General features: G+C 28.3%; 1 protein-coding gene across 1 annotated transcript; it reads right to left on the reverse strand.

Moving 5' to 3' along the window:
- Positions 1–2,675: 2,675 nt before the first annotated feature.
- LOC126657490 (nuclear speckle RNA-binding protein B) lies at positions 2,676–3,869 on the reverse strand. The gene has a single exon (XM_050352191.2). It carries the CDS (start codon positions 3,737–3,739, stop codon positions 2,963–2,965), a length of 777 nt encoding a protein of 258 aa, XP_050208148.1. The 5' UTR covers positions 3,740–3,869; the 3' UTR covers positions 2,676–2,962.
- Between the last annotated feature and the right edge of the window lie 12,462 nt (positions 3,870–16,331).

Below are 16,331 nucleotides of genomic sequence, written 5' to 3' on the forward strand. Positions count from 1 at the left end.
GTTTCGTCCACAAGGACGGTGAATGGCGCCTCCATAAATGTCAGAGGGTTTAGTGACTGTTTGGAAAGTATAGGAAATTTAGTGAAGTTTAGGGTAAAGGTTGAGGGGGATGGGTGATTATTAGCCAGTTTAGTGGTTCATATAATATACCGGCGCCGATTTGATTTTTAAAAGACTGATAAGTGATTCCTTGATAAGTAGTATGGATTTTTTAAAACCGTAAATAGAATACAAAAAGTTGATAAACAAATACATAGCGTTAGTGAAGATTTAACAAATACATTGCGTTAGTGAAGATTTAACAAATACATAGCGTTAATTTTTCACAACAAACATATCGGAAGTTCAGTTATAACCTGAAATTGAGATTATGATCAGATACCATCATGCAAACAACGCCAAATAAAGATTGTAATTTTTTGATAAGCAGTATGATGACAATGGAATCTATGAGATGTAGTATAACAATAAATGCAGGTGAAAAATATGAGATAATTACTCTTTGAAAAACTTACCATATTGACATAGTCATTACTCATTACCTTTAAATTTACCATTCAAGTAAAAAACTAAATTGATTGTTTCCAACTTGTCAGGCTGACATAACTTGCAAATAATTATGAATTTATTTTATTTTTAGTCATGCCAACCAAAATCTAGTTTCAGTCTTCAATAAATTCGAACTTTCACAACTTGATCAGTATAAATAATGTAAGTTTTTTGTTCTTATTTAACCACTCCCACCCATACGGCTTTTTCAATAAACAAGTAAAAAAGTATGCAAAGACCATTGTAAACAATTTAATTAACTTTAGTGAAAATTTAAATTTGGATTTATCTTTGACTATAATAGAACTCGGAGGAAAAATTATGTTTTGAAACTCTAGGTTTAGAGCACCAAGTCTTTGTCTTTTTAGGACGGTCCTTCAAATTAAAGGTTTTGTCCTAGTCAACGCTTGAACATAAAATGTTCTTTTATTTAGAAAATGACTTTAATATTCTAGAATCATAGCAGCACCATTTAATAATATCCTAAAAAAATTTGGCCCTTTCCTATAATAGTCATATATCCATTAGTTATATGAGTTGTATATCAGATTAATAGTTTAATAATTTTCGATTGTATATAAATAATTTAATGATTCATTAATTTTAAAGCGCACACTATATATTGAACTTTTTAATCGATCATCTTTAAAAATTAAACTGCTGAAGTCGACGATTACCAGTTATTTAATCGACATGATTTCTTTCATATATCATGCAACAATTAAATTTAGGATAACCATAATTTAAAAATTTATTATCTTTAATTTTTATTATCTTTTACCGACATCTCGTGTCATCATACAAAATTATAATATATATTTATAATGTAGACAATAAATAAATAGATACAAATGAACAAAATGGTACACCGTTTTATTAACGATCGTAAAGGTTGGCGACATATCATTTAACTTTAGCGACATATTTGAATCCGTCGCTAAAGTTGAATGATTAAAAGGGTTTAACGACACCACATTTAGCGACACCATATTTACCTATGGCAGAAAATAATTTTCCAATGAAATTTAGCCTTTCGGCGACAGAAAAATCTGTTGCTAAAATGCTGAATTCTAGTAGTGATAGGTCATGGTGATGAAGAAATGACCATTTACAAAGAGTACAAAGGACATTAAATGTTAAGAAGGGAACAATTACCATCTTTGATTCATTATCACATTTTTGAGAAATTTCCAATAATATAGAATATTAGTTTAATTTGTTGGGATCAAGTGATCAACGTGCGCAACTAAACTTGGCTACATATGAGCCTTACAGTTGCAGTAAAATGTGAAGACAAAGATACTAAAGCCTTTCTTGATTTTAGATCCATTTTATGTGATGCTCACATTGCCAATTACATTCCATCCAACTCGAAGGAGACCTTAAAAGATAAATAATTATATAACGCAACCGGTTGACATCATTTGTGAAAGAAACGAATGAGACGTTTATAATATTAGGATTTAATAATAAAATAATAAATAATATTTAAATGCTCTATTATCGCGAACATTCATTTACTTGTTGTGAAAATGATGTCGCATAACTGTTGTGTAAAATAATCATTCTTAAAAGAGATTACTATGTGGCTGTGAAATTTGTGACGATGTTATAAATTTATGACGGAATTATAAAAATTTAGGAATAAGGGTCATATATGCCCCTAACGGTTGGCTCAAGATCATTTTTATAGTTTGAAAAGATGCAAATATGCCTCTAACGTTTTTAAATGGATTCATTCGGCCCTTACATTTAATACGGTTAGAGGCATAAACGTTAGTGGCCTAATTGAGCCCATTTAAAACGTTAGGGGCATATTTTCATCTTTCCGAATCATGAGGACATAAGTCATGTCAAGGATATATATGACCATTTTTCCAAAAAATATAACGGATAACAGAACTGTGACATAAAATGCTATCACAACATTTGTGATGGCAGTTTGTTTACAGAACGGAAATTCTATCACAAATTTATTAATAATTAATGGTTCATATATAGTAATTAAATTTCGGATTTCAACACCACAAAAATTATGACATTTAGTTTTCAGAAAACAACACATTGATAAGAAATGCAAGAGGCATACATTGTGATTGCAAGAGAAAGTGAAAGTCAACAAGAAATTTAAATGAACCAAAATGTAATTTTTTTTTTCAATCTTTGAATTACATGCCATAAGGTTACATGACAAAAGAATGGTATCCGCAAAAAAAATAAAAATAGGCCATTTGATATATATAATATACAGCAAATACGGCTCCATCATATGACCCACCAAATTAAAAACAAGAAACATGATGCCATTAACAAGTTTCCAACTTGCCAACCGGCCCCCCAAAAAATTTAAATTTTCAAATATACCCTATTCTCCACCGTCAAATTGTCTAATTGCATACCTCTAAATTAAAGATCAAAAATCAAAGATGTTACCAAAATTATTGAAAAGCTCCATAGAAGCCGGAGATGGAAAAGCAGTCGCCGTCAAACGAGGAGAAAAGAAATTAGTTGAAGGACTTGGCATGAAACTGCCTTCTAAAAAGCTTCTATTACCATGAACAACAGGGCTCAAATCATGAAGAAAGCTCAACATATTTGGATCAGAAGGTATTACCGGCGAGAAATAGTTAGGAGATATCGGAGGAAGTGAAGCCGGAGCTGGAGATAGAATTCCGGGAAACAAATTACTATTATTATTTAACGACGATCTTTCCATTACTTGACTCATTTCAATCCCTTCGAAAAATCCCATATCTTCATCGCCAAGCTTCATTTTATCCTTCGGTGACGACTTTGCTTTCTCCATTGTTGCGTATCTGGCCGCCGGCGAAACTGCACCGCCGTAATCATTGTTAAAAGGGTTATTATAGTTATTGTTAGCTGTAGTAGTAGCAGTGGAATTTGAAGTTGCTGCTGATGAAGATGATGAGCCCGTGAGACGCTGAACTAAGTTCATGAAGTCATTAGGGTTCGTATGGATAACTTTCGGTGAAACCGTGTAAATTATGACCGGTGGCCGTAGCTGAGTTTGCGGCTGATTTTGGTTTTGATATTGTTGTTGTTGTGACTGCGGTGCGACCGGTGGTTTTCTGATCTTGTGTGAATCTTTACGGACTTTGAGAGCCGGTGGTCTTGGACCTTGAAGTTCTTTTCTTGGAGATCTGGTCACCGGAAAGTCATATGGATCCATTTTATTTTTATTAATTTCAACGAAGAAGATGATAAGATTGGAGAGAAGAGGAGAATAAAAGCATAATATTGTTGTTTTGTATGTGAATATTTTGTTGAGTGAGTTTATAAAGAGAAGTAGTTTTGAGACAGAACAAGTCAAAGTTAATTAAAAGGGTTAGATTCATGGATTAGATTAGTAAAATTTAAATTATGTTCTATTTTCTCTTGCAAAAGTGACGTTTTTAAGGCAACTTCCTTTTGGGTCCCTCAACTTTTATGTTTTTTTTTTTTCATTTGGTTCATCTAATTTAAATTTTATTTTGTTAGGTCTTTAAAAGTGATTAAACTAATAATGTAACGCATTTCCTTTTATAAATGCATTTCTTAATAAATTTAAAAAATTAAAAATGATTTTAAAAAAAGAAGATGAAGTTATTTCAATAGATTGTAGATTTTTTATGAAAAGATTTTTATTTTTATTTTACTCTAATCAAATAAATTCAAATAAATTATAAAGATAGATTAAATTAATTTAGAATAACAAGATAATAATTCAAGAGACAAATACCGTTTTTTTGTAAAGATATTATTTTAAATTTCTTTGTTTAAAGCTTTGTAATGCCTTTTAAACTTTAAAGTTAAATTTATTTTATTTAATTAATTAAATAATTTAGTTTAATACTCTATAAAGTAATGTCACATAAAATCAAAGTAATTAACATTTAATTATTCGATAGTCTTATTTGTATTCTCTTTATATTTTTGTTAAATAGTTAAATATTATAAAACAAAAACTAAAGGAGTCAATAAAATTAAAGTTCGGAGACATATTTATAGCTAAAAAATATAATACTACTAGTTTAATTTTATAATTTAACAGAATGATTTGTTTGTAACACACGAGATGAATTAATTTAATATAAATAACAAAATTGGAGGACCTAATTATAAAATGTAAGAACTCAAGGTCCTTTTATGGATTTTGCCTTCTTCTTTTTTTGATAATAAAGAAATGGCCGGTTTCGTGGTGTTATGTATGTTTGAACATGTCCCAGTAGGCCAATATTCATAAGTTTCATTATTGAAGGTTATTATGTGGAAAAGTCATATGCCACGTAATTCGAGGGATGGTGAGGTAGGATATACACGTAAGCATTATCTGTGAGTAATTATGGTTCTTTTGTGGTATCAAAGTGTTGCTAGATTTGTGGTGCTTTGTATATTTTTGTAGTTTGGGTTCATAATGAAACTTTACATGATTGAACTAATGAGTGTGCGACTTTTTTGTGATATAGATGGTGGGTGTGAGTACTCATGAGCCTTATGCAATATTATATATATGCGCGTTTTGCTCTGGTTTTATTGAGGCCGCTATCACTTTTGTCAATCATATCATTATATTGTGATCTCGTATATCGAATTAAAAAAATAAAAATTTTTAAATATAATTGAGATATTTAATATTTGTGATTAAATTAAAGAAACAGATATGATTTATAGATTTGTTTAATATTTCCCTTTAAAAAAATAAGAAATGTTATTATAGTAAAAAATAAGAGGTAATGTCATAAAAATTCACCAACTTACATGTTTCTCATTTTAATCACCCCATTTAAAAATCGTCATTTTCATACATCAACTAACATTTTTTTCCAAATCCATACACTGTTCAAAAATCCGACAAAAATTGCTGACGTATCACTATTTGGTTCGTTATGGCATGTCATTATTCGGTTGTCAACTCGGCAATTTTCATCGAATTTCTGAACGGTGTATAAAATTGATAGTTCGTATATGAAAATGACAATTTTTAAACTGCGTGATTAAAATGAAAAAATGTGTAAAGTTGGTGAATTTTTATGACAATAACCCTAAAAAAATGTGAAAATCTACTATAACAAGTAAAAAAGCAAGAACGGAAATCTCATTATCATTCATTTTCTTGTATTATTTAAAAAATGTAAAAATAGTCGGATAATAATTTTTTAAAACCTCATAAAACATTTCATAAAACATAAATTTGATTAAATCAACACAATTCACAAATTACAGATAGAAAAGTTAACCTAAGTTTCAAATCTAAACCTATAATTGATTAAAATATAAATAATCAAATAGATTATTTTATGATATTATAGCTTTATAATTTAATAATTAATTTGAAAATAAGATTTTATATTTAAAATATTATTATAGCATCATTCTAATTATTGCTGAATTATATTAATTATAAATATTAACTTTTAAAGTAGAATGGTGTGTTTGATCTAATTGTTAGAATTATATGGCGAATATTGTTTAATAAAATTATATAGTTGACTATACCTTATGGAATCAAATCGATTTATTTATGAGGAAAAAAAACCTCCATAGCCTACCTATATTGTCGATTTTATATTATGAAGCTTCATTTTTATAACTTATAGTTGGAATATTTTAATTTTAATATTTTAAATGAATTGCAATTTTTTTTCTTTTCAATTAAGTCTTAAAAGTAAATTTAATTGTTTTATCTTCTAAATAAACGTATTATAAAGTCAAAAATAGAATTGAATATTTTGGTCAGAATTAAAATGCTATTACGGTCGTGAACACCATTAGAATGAACATCATGTAAAATACTCAATTATTTTTGCCAATAATATAAATTTCCTTTGAATAATAAAGGATTGTATGTTATGTTCTGAAAAAAAAAACAAATTGTTTCCTTATAATGTGTTACATTATAATCAAAATGAAACTGAATAGTAATTACAAAATAACAATGGAGTTGCAAAAATATATGAATTGAGTGCAACTAAAAAACAAAGTAACTAATCAATAGCAATGATTAGACAAGTTAGATATTACAAAATATTATAAGCTAATTCCAAAATGAGAAGTCAAATTTTGCAATGGGAAATATGAATTTAAAAAATTAGAATTTGGTGACCGGCACAAAATCCATTTTGCATAGGTACATATACTAATAGGGTAAGGAATCAAACAATGGAGTTTGAACTCTTTATGAAATGGCTCTTCTAGCTTCTTGACTTAGTGGGGCAGAGTTTCATGCATTATAGTAGGATTACATGTAAATTAATGCATATGCGCATAATCGCATTGTATTTTTTTAATATTATTAATATGGATACTTTCAAAATGAAATATAAATTTTAGTGTGTTACACTTCAAACAAATTGGTTTATTTTAATCTATATTTTTAACTTTAATAATTTAAAATACAAACTATTAATTAATAGTTCGAAATATTAAGTAATTTTTTGATAAAAATTATGGATATAGATTACAAAAAGTATATTATCATATCACTATTCTAGCGTCCATAAGAATATAATTTTATATAAAAATATATAAAAGTAATAATAAATTAAGCTGAAATTATAAAAATACGACATAAAAGAAATGAGAGAATGAAATAAGAAAGTAGATGAAAAGTAGAGGTCAGTGAAATTTTTTTAATTAAGCTGAATTATTTGATTTGTTTTGATTAATCCGTCAAAGGTTTTTTAGTTAAGTCGATTAGTTTGGTCGTTTCAACTAGAGTTAAAAAAAATTTAAAAATTCAGTTAGATATAATTATTTCTAATAAATATTTCCATCTATTGAACATTAATCGACTAATTCGTCCTCTTTTAATTCTTCGCTTAGACATCCTTATATGGTCAGATAGCTAGCTGTTCTTTCCTTGCTCATCGGAGCATTATTCCAACTGTTGACACAGGTTGTATTCATTTACAGGGAGATAGAAACTAGCGACTACATTCTTATGCATTGCTCGTTTGCTAGTTCAGTTTGAAACTTGAGTGTCTCAAAAATTGACTTATTTTGGGTTATACCTCGTTGTCTTGAAGATTTCATCCAGTGTTGACGTGGTTTGATTCATAACAATCCCTATTCGATTTGTGGTTAAGTTTATGGATTCTTATGATTTCGAACCTTTAAAAAAATAGGAATTTGCGTAGTTTTCAGAGAAAGAGCACTTCAGTTGAAGAGGTTGTTTTCAATAGTTTTACTATGGCTTCAAATTTTTATAAGTACTCGAATCTATGATTCTTCTTTTCTAATTTGAAGTTGTTTAAAAATTCGGATTGTATTTTACTTGGATGATTTTGCTTTAAGTCGTTTTTATTTATGAATGTTGGCTTGCCATTTCTTGTGGGTTATTTTATACAATTTGCATTTATTCACAGAACATATTATAATTTTAAAATTTTAGATGTTTCATTTTTCTTTTTCAATTACTTTGTTTAAATTTTTTTAAAAATGATAAAACAAAACAAAACAATTTTTATTTTTAGTTTAAATCGATTGGTTTTTAAGTGAATGTTCACTCCTAGTCAAAGGTGGCAGCATAAAGCCAAATGTACCCGATTGTGAGTGTCAAGTTGAGCTGAAATAGTAACCCATTTTGAAAAGGTTACTAATTGATAGAGAAAATGTTGACTTTAGGTTTTGGCAGTCAATAGCTACCTCAAATTACATTTGGATAGGATCATCCTCGAACCCATTTTTTTTGGAGTGGTACGAAAATGTCTAATTTTTCTAACTTTTAAAAATTTATCTTTTAAAATCGCAAGCTTACTCCAATTTAACTAACTTGCTAGAACTTACCCAATTTTTAAAAGTTAGTTTAATATTTTTAAGTTAAATTGTGAATTGTTTTTATTGTAATTTATATCATTCAACTAAATATAAAATTTAGCGTCCTGATTTTCTGTTCCACATTAATAGATAGTACTATTTTATTTTGGCTTAAATGTATAAAAAATCACAAACTTTCGCGTGTTTTGAGAATTTAACATGAACTTTTAATTTTGGCATAAAAATACACGAACTATCTGATTTTTGCAATAATAACACGAACATCATTTTGGGCATAAAACGACACTGTTTCTCCCCTAAAACGGCACTGTTTTTGCCTTAAAACGACATCATTTTTTGAAAAAAAATGCAAGTTTGGTCTTATATGCAAAAATTTGATAGTTCATGTATTTTTACGCCAAAATTAAAAGTTCATGTTAAATACCAAAAATACGCGAAAGTTGGTGATTTTTTGTGCATTTAAGCCTTTTATTTTTAAAATTATAGGCGGTAATATATCATGTGAATGTTTAATTATCATATATGCTTTTATTAAAACTCTAAGACATAAATGAGTTGGTAAAATGCTCTTTTAACTTAAGTGAGATCGCGGGTTCGAACCGTAGTCAAATATGCAGCCGTTTAAAACTTGGTGGCAGGGCTTTGCTTCCCGCAAGACACCTACCCGGTTTGAGGGGATTAGTCTGAATATGGAAGGCTTAAAGGTGCCGTTCCATAATTGGAACCCGTTCATGACACCTCATGATCAGATCAATATATACTCTTATTAATTATGAATCAATGTATTAAAAACAACATCAACGACAATAATTACAAGACCAAATTACTTGCTAGCAAAACAACTCTATAATTTATCGTTTGTTATGGTAAGACAATCAATGAATCAAACTGCGCAATTGTTAACACGTGATATTTATTTTTTGACAAATAATTTGGATTGGTTTTCATACTTTTCAAAATTTTATTTCTGTAACTGTTTTATTTCCTTTTAATGAAGGATTGGCGATTTAAAAAAGACAAAATTATTATTATAATAAATAAGAGTAGGTATGGTAAATTTTTATAAATTAATTTATTTATATGAATGATTGTTTAATGTTTTATTATAAATTGTAGCTGTCTATCAATTTAGAAAGAGGAAAGTAATTTATTTATAAATAAAATTTCATGTCTCTTAAACTATTAACTATTTTCTTCTTTATTAAACAAAAGTCTTGTTAGTTTCTGCACATAATTTAATTTTTCTACCAGTGTTCAGCTGTCATTTTCCCGAATTATACAAAATAAATTGTATTAATTACTGAAAATGCATACATTTAAAGCCACCAAGTTGAAGCCATCTCAAGTAGACATGGTCTTAGTTAGTGTCAATTAATCCTAGTTGGAAATGAGAAAATTAGATCTATAATTAAATTAGGAGAGATTCTTAGGTAGATTCGGTCTAACACGTCATCTATGGACTAAGCCTATCACATAATGACACGTCATTAAAATGATGACAATTTTGTAAATTTATTTATTACTTATTTACACATTTGGATAGTAATATTACAAGATTACCATCATTTTAATGATATATCATTATATAATAGGCTTAATCCATGAATGACGTGGTAGACCGAGTCTACCTAAGAATTTTTCTTAAACCAGTGACTTATATATATATATATATATATAAAAGAAAACTCAATATGATCACATCACTACATATATAACCAGACTTGGACAAAGAAAAATGTCAAAAGACTTGAAAATTATCATATGGAGACAGAGTCTATAGAAGTTGCCAATTGAAAAGGAAGAGGATGTAAATTGATAAAATAAATTTAGACTCTTAACTTATTTTTGTAACAAAACAATCCACAGCTGAAAAGTTCATAAAACAAAAACTTAAAGTAAAGATTTATCCAATTTTATCAAAATATTTAGTATATTATTAACTCATGATTGTTATAGCAATTTATTCCTTCTTTCTTTTCAATTGACGCTTTGAGTATAATTAATATAAATTATTAATTGCTGAACTAAATATTTAAAATTATTTTGTTGATGATATGTTTTAATCTTCTGTTTCATTTTTTTCTTATTTTTTTGAACTTTTTAAAGAGGTTCTTCATTTAATGCTGCGGTGACCGTAATTTTATTACAAGAAATTTGATTGACTAATAGTATGGTCCATTCTTAGATCCATGCGTCAATTAATGTTTCTAAAAGGGGAGAAAGTCTCAAAACTCAAAAGAATGTGTCTCTACCAATGTTGTCAAAACCGACACGGTGACTGAACCGGTGACGATAGAGGATTAAGGGTTTAAGGTTCAACCGGGGTTCGACCGGGGTTCAACCGGAATTAAATCCGTACTACAAAAATAAATTAAATACTATTTATATTTGATTATACATTAAATATTTAAGAAAGAAGAAATTATAAAGACATCAAATGTCGTTATATTATATAAATGTAAAATTTGTACATAAAATATGAAGTAGTCTAATGGTTCCTTAGGTGGCAAATAGGAGTAATTGAGCTGGGTTCGAATCCTAATAGGTTAAATTTGTTCCTTTATTTTTTTTATAAGAACATTGTCATGCTTCTGAATTAACCGGCCGAACCGGTACCGGATTTTCCGGTTTAACCGTTCCAAAATGACGGTTAACCGGTCGGTTTAACATAAAAACACCGGTTCTCTTAATTTAAGGGTAATTGGTGTTGCCCGAACCGGTGACCTGACCGGTTCGCGGGTTTTCAGGTCGAACCAGCCGGTCCGGTTCGGGTTTGACAACCATGGTCTCTACAGCTAGGGGTGTAAATGAACCGAGCCGTTCGCGAGCAGCTCGGTGTTCGGCTCGACAAGAGCTCGGTTCATGTTCGTTCGTATTCTAAACGAACCGAGTTTGAACATGATTTTATGTTCGTTAATATAAACGAGCCGAACATGAACATAGTGGTGTTCGGCTCGTTTATGTTTGCGAACAGCTCGAATAAGAGTTCATGAACAAGCTCGTGAACGAGCTCGACTAAGAGTTCGTAAACAAGTTCGTGAACGAGCTCGTATATAGTTCACGAACAAGCTCGTTTAGAAACTCGATTAGGTGTTCGTGAACTAATTCATATCTAGATTAATTTGTATAATTATGTTTCTAATTTATTCAGCTCATAGTCGTGAACGAGTTCGATTAGATTGTTTTTTATTTATTCAGCTCATATTCGTGTTTGTTCGTTTAAAAGTTCGTGTTCGTTCGTTTATCCGCTAAACGAGCGGGCTCACGAACGAGCTCGTTTAGTACTTATCGAGTTCGTTCGCGAGCTTGTTCGTGAACGAGCTCGTTTAGTACTTATCGAGCTCGTTCGTGAACTTGTTCGTTTAGCGGCTAAACGAACGAACACGAGCTGGACACGAACCGAACATGAACACTATAAAATTTAAACAAACCGAACATGAACACTCTGTTCAAAGCTCGACTGAACATGAACCGAACATGAACACCTTGTTCGCTAAACGAGCCGAACATGAACACTATAAAATTTAAACAAACCGAACATGAACACTCTGTTCAAAGCTCGACTGAACATGAACCGAACATGAACACCTTGTTCGCTAAACGAGCCGAACATGAACACTCCAAAGCTCGGCTCGGCTCGGTTCATTTACACCCCTATTACAGCCTAGCCACAGATTCTAGCCCTTACTTGTTTCTTCATGGGAATTAAATAAGACTCGTCATTCATAAAAGGACTATATCTAACACTCGCTATGTTACAAATTAAAAAACAGTTTAACTAATAGTTAAACTAAAATAAAAGATAAACAGTTTAAAATAAAAAAAATAAATTTATAAAAAAAATACCAATCATGCACTTCTTTTAAGGTAATAAATAATAATAATAATTTTACTATTATTATTATTATTATTTTTTAATACATTACGTTATATAATTAATAGAATATAATTTATTTATTTAGTAATAATCGACATTCTGTAATTTGAGGTTGACAGTTGATACAGAAAAAAAATTAAATTATGCATCTATATTTTGTTTGAAAGAAAAAATAGTAAATTAAAGTATGAATTTTTAAGTAAAATAAACAAAAAAATGACTGTAAATTAAGAAGATAAGGGTTGTGTTTAACTCTTTCATATCTAAAAAAATAGAAAAATAAAGCAAGCATTTATAAAAAAATTAGTTGAAAACACCTCAATTTAGGTTGGCTTATAAAAGTTGAGAAGTATTGAGAAAGATTTCTCAACCCTCTAAAACCTTTTAAAAAAAAATCTCAAACGAAGATTGAAATTTTTCAAGTCTGTCAACTTTTATTGATTCTTCTCAACTAAACAGAGTTTTAAAGTTTAAAATAATTACAGATGTAATTATTGGATTAAACAATTTTATCTAAACAGGTACTAATATTTTTTTTTGTGACGAGAACTCACTCTACTGAGTCGAAACTCAATATCATTGTCAAATTCCGGGATGTGGACCGCCCGCAAGCCCACATACCTGATAATTCCGTGCTATTATGGCCAGCAATCCAACTTCAACCACTCCATATTAAGAAAGGGCGTAGCCGGGTTTCGAACCCACGACCTTTGGCGTCCAGATGGCTGAGGCTTAGACCACTAGATCAAACCCATGGGAGCGTACTTATATTTTTTAGTTCAAAGTATCTGCAAAAATAAGTATTTTAATATTTTGCCAGAACTTTTTTCCTAAACATTTTTTATACTTCTTGGATACGTCGCCCTAAATTTTTGTCATTCTTCCTTTATCCATTTTCTTTTTGAAAAAACAGTTTCTTCATGTTTTGTTTGAAATCTAAAATAGCAGTTTTTTCATTTGATTTTTAGGACGGTGGATAAAATCTACCTGAAATTTCTCATTCTGTGGGTTTTATAAAATATCAGCTACTTTGTACGAGATAGTTATTGATTCAATTTTGACAAAGATATAAAGAAATTGTTGTTGATATTTTTATAAAGGAAGCTCAACAGACCAGAGGCCAGAAATCTATGAACCTTATAGGATTGGATTGACGAAAGAAACCGGTATCATATATATTTACAATCACAAGGACACAACAAAATTGGGAAAAAAAAACATGATAATAAAACTTCCATTGTGAATGATACATCGAAGGCCTTCCCCTTTGGCTTTGAGCATGAGTTCAAATGCCTTATTGATCTTCGAAAATGGGACGGAACGTCTCTAGTTCAAGCTCCTTTACAACGCAATGTCACAAGTCTTTTCGGATTTCTATTTCTGGCAGATTATTAACTATTTAGTTTACCTTCTTTTTCACAATTGAAGGAAGGTCCGAACGAGGCTTGTAGTCTCCGAAGGAGGTGCCTTTGTCATTCAGGAAATTCATGGGGTGAGCTTCCTTGTGTGGCACTCCAACCAGAATAGTTACTCTCAGATTTCAGTTTCTTTAGCAAACTATCAAAAATTGGAATCTGAAATGAAAAGCATTAGGTTCAGAAACATACATCGTGTACACATTCAAATACATAGATCATTGCGTCTATATTTCCAAAACCATTCCCAGATTTTAGTTCATAGGATTGTTTAATGATTAATTTTCATTTCATTCTTTTTAAACATAAAATAAGCCAACAAAGAACCTGTCTCCCCCAAGATTGTTAATATAGTATGTTCCTATGAATTGCAATCTGATTGGTGAATTAATTAGACTATTCGTATATTCTATAATCTCTCAATTTGCAATTGAATAACAAAAGAATAGCAGTTTTCTGGGGTTTTTTTTCATTATTATTTTCTCATATTTTAGGAGGATTAAAGGACGTCACTCCTACCCTCGTGGTAACTCGAACTCAGAACCTATCAATTTTATGAGAGGCGCTAACACCACTTGAGTTAAACCATCTCATAAATTTTTAAATTCAATTATAGTTTTAGTATTTTAAAAAATCAATATTTCATACAATATGTATTTGATTTTTTAACGTTTGGAGGAAAAAAGAACTCACGACCTTCGTAAAATGCTGCCCAACACTTGTACAATTTAAATTATAGTGGGTACATGTATTTAATTAGTTATACTTTAATTCTATAGAATTGATTATACTTATTTTAATGTTCAACAAAATTAATAGAGCTTCTAAATAAATTTCAAAAAGTACAGTTTATTTTGTTATTATAAGAAAATGTTTTAGATAGTTTTAAAGTATTATTTGAGTATAAGATTAGTTGTAAAGAGAATTTTTTTTACCTATATAAGTTCCAAGAAATAAAAATATTAAATATTTTCGAGAGATCAAATTTATAAATTTTAGAGATAAAATATATATCCTCTGGCCAAAAATAATAGTCATATTTTAAAAACCACACATATTCATAAATGTAATAATTATAGTTAAAATATGGGTGGTGCTATTTTCAGAGTAAAATTTAATAAGGACAGAGCAAATCTTTTTGTTATGACAAATTCACTCTTATTTATGATGAATCTATATCTCTCTTATTTATAAAAGAAAGATAATTTTGCAAAAATATGAAATTTTGCTCTGTCTCTATCAATTCTTGCTCTGAAAATAGAGCCACCCTTAAAATATTATAGTTTTCTAATTATATCCTTCATTATTAATAAATGAGACTGTATACAACAACTAAAAGCATGACGATAAGTAAACACAATAATGTACTAATAATTGTCAAAATCAATAAGTTGTAACTATTTCTATGATTGAAAAAATCAACAAATAAGTTTTTATTAAAATGAGTTTTTTAAATATTTTATTTAATAATATTTAGATTAAAATAGTGTAATAAATAAAGATAATATAGGAATAAGTAAATACAAAGATAAAGTGAACTAGTATTTTGGGATGGATGCAAGTGCTAAATGAGATTATTATTCTGGGATGGAGAGAGTATAAATTTTAAAGAAATAATTTTTAAAAGAGATATAAAATTTATAAATTAATTTAATGATAAAAAATTAAAAAATTAATTAGAATTAAGACTAAATTGAAAATGTTTAATTGATCCCTATACTATAAGTATTTTTACGTAACTAGTTAGGAATAAATAAATAAATATTATAAGTAGTCCTTACACTATTATTTTTACTAGCTTTAGATCCTTATATGGTTAGAGTAAGTTAACAGACTAGTTAACACATATTTCATATTACTTTTAATTATTAAAAATAACTCCATATTACACTAAATAAAATTAAAAAAATTCAATATTACGACTTAGTTAATATTACAAAAATATGAAATAACGACTTTATAAATGCATTATATTTTTATTTTATACAATACACGAACTTATTGTATAAATGGTTTATAGATTATAAATAATTGTAAAAAAAACTATCTATAAAAATTATAAAACAATATATATATATATATATATATATATATGATCATAATTAAAAAAATCATTTAAAATTATGGAATGTTTAATTGTATAATGTATTTTTTTATAATAAAAGTGACTTATCTAATTTATAAATGAGTAGATAAATGCAGTAAAAATAAGAAAAATTATATATTAAAAAAATTGAAATTATTATTTTTAAATAATTATTTTGATGTGATAATTTTTAATCATGTTATTTAGTAGCTTGACTTGTTTTGAGTTTGTTGATATTTTCATATTTTTATTTGAAAATCACGTATTAAATAAAGTCATTTGTTTAAACTACTAAATAAAGTAATAATATTTACCATCAAAATAATTATCTAAATGCTAATATCAAAAAAAGTAATGCCAATCCAATTATAAACTCGATATTCATTTTATTAAAAAAAATTATACTACTAAATAAATATTGTTTTACAATTTAAGCATTCTAAAATTTTAATTATTTTATATTTAATTTTTATAAAATATATTGTTGTTTTTAAATTTTGCACCCCTACTTTTTTATTTTTAAATAATCATTTATATTTTATAAACTAATAAAATGTGGTCACATTTTGTATAAAAAAATAATACAATGCATTTAATATATATGTCATGTTTAGATCCCTCTATTATT

This window comes from Mercurialis annua, linkage group LG1-X (assembly GCF_937616625.2).
Source record: "Mercurialis annua linkage group LG1-X, ddMerAnnu1.2, whole genome shotgun sequence".
In the NCBI taxonomy this organism is placed as follows: domain Eukaryota; kingdom Viridiplantae; phylum Streptophyta; class Magnoliopsida; order Malpighiales; family Euphorbiaceae; genus Mercurialis; species Mercurialis annua.

Excerpts from the sequence above, each read along its gene's own strand:
- LOC126657490 (XM_050352191.2), bottom strand. The coding sequence starts at position 3,739 with ATGGATCCATATGACTTTCCGGTGACCAGATCTCCAAGAAAAGAACTT.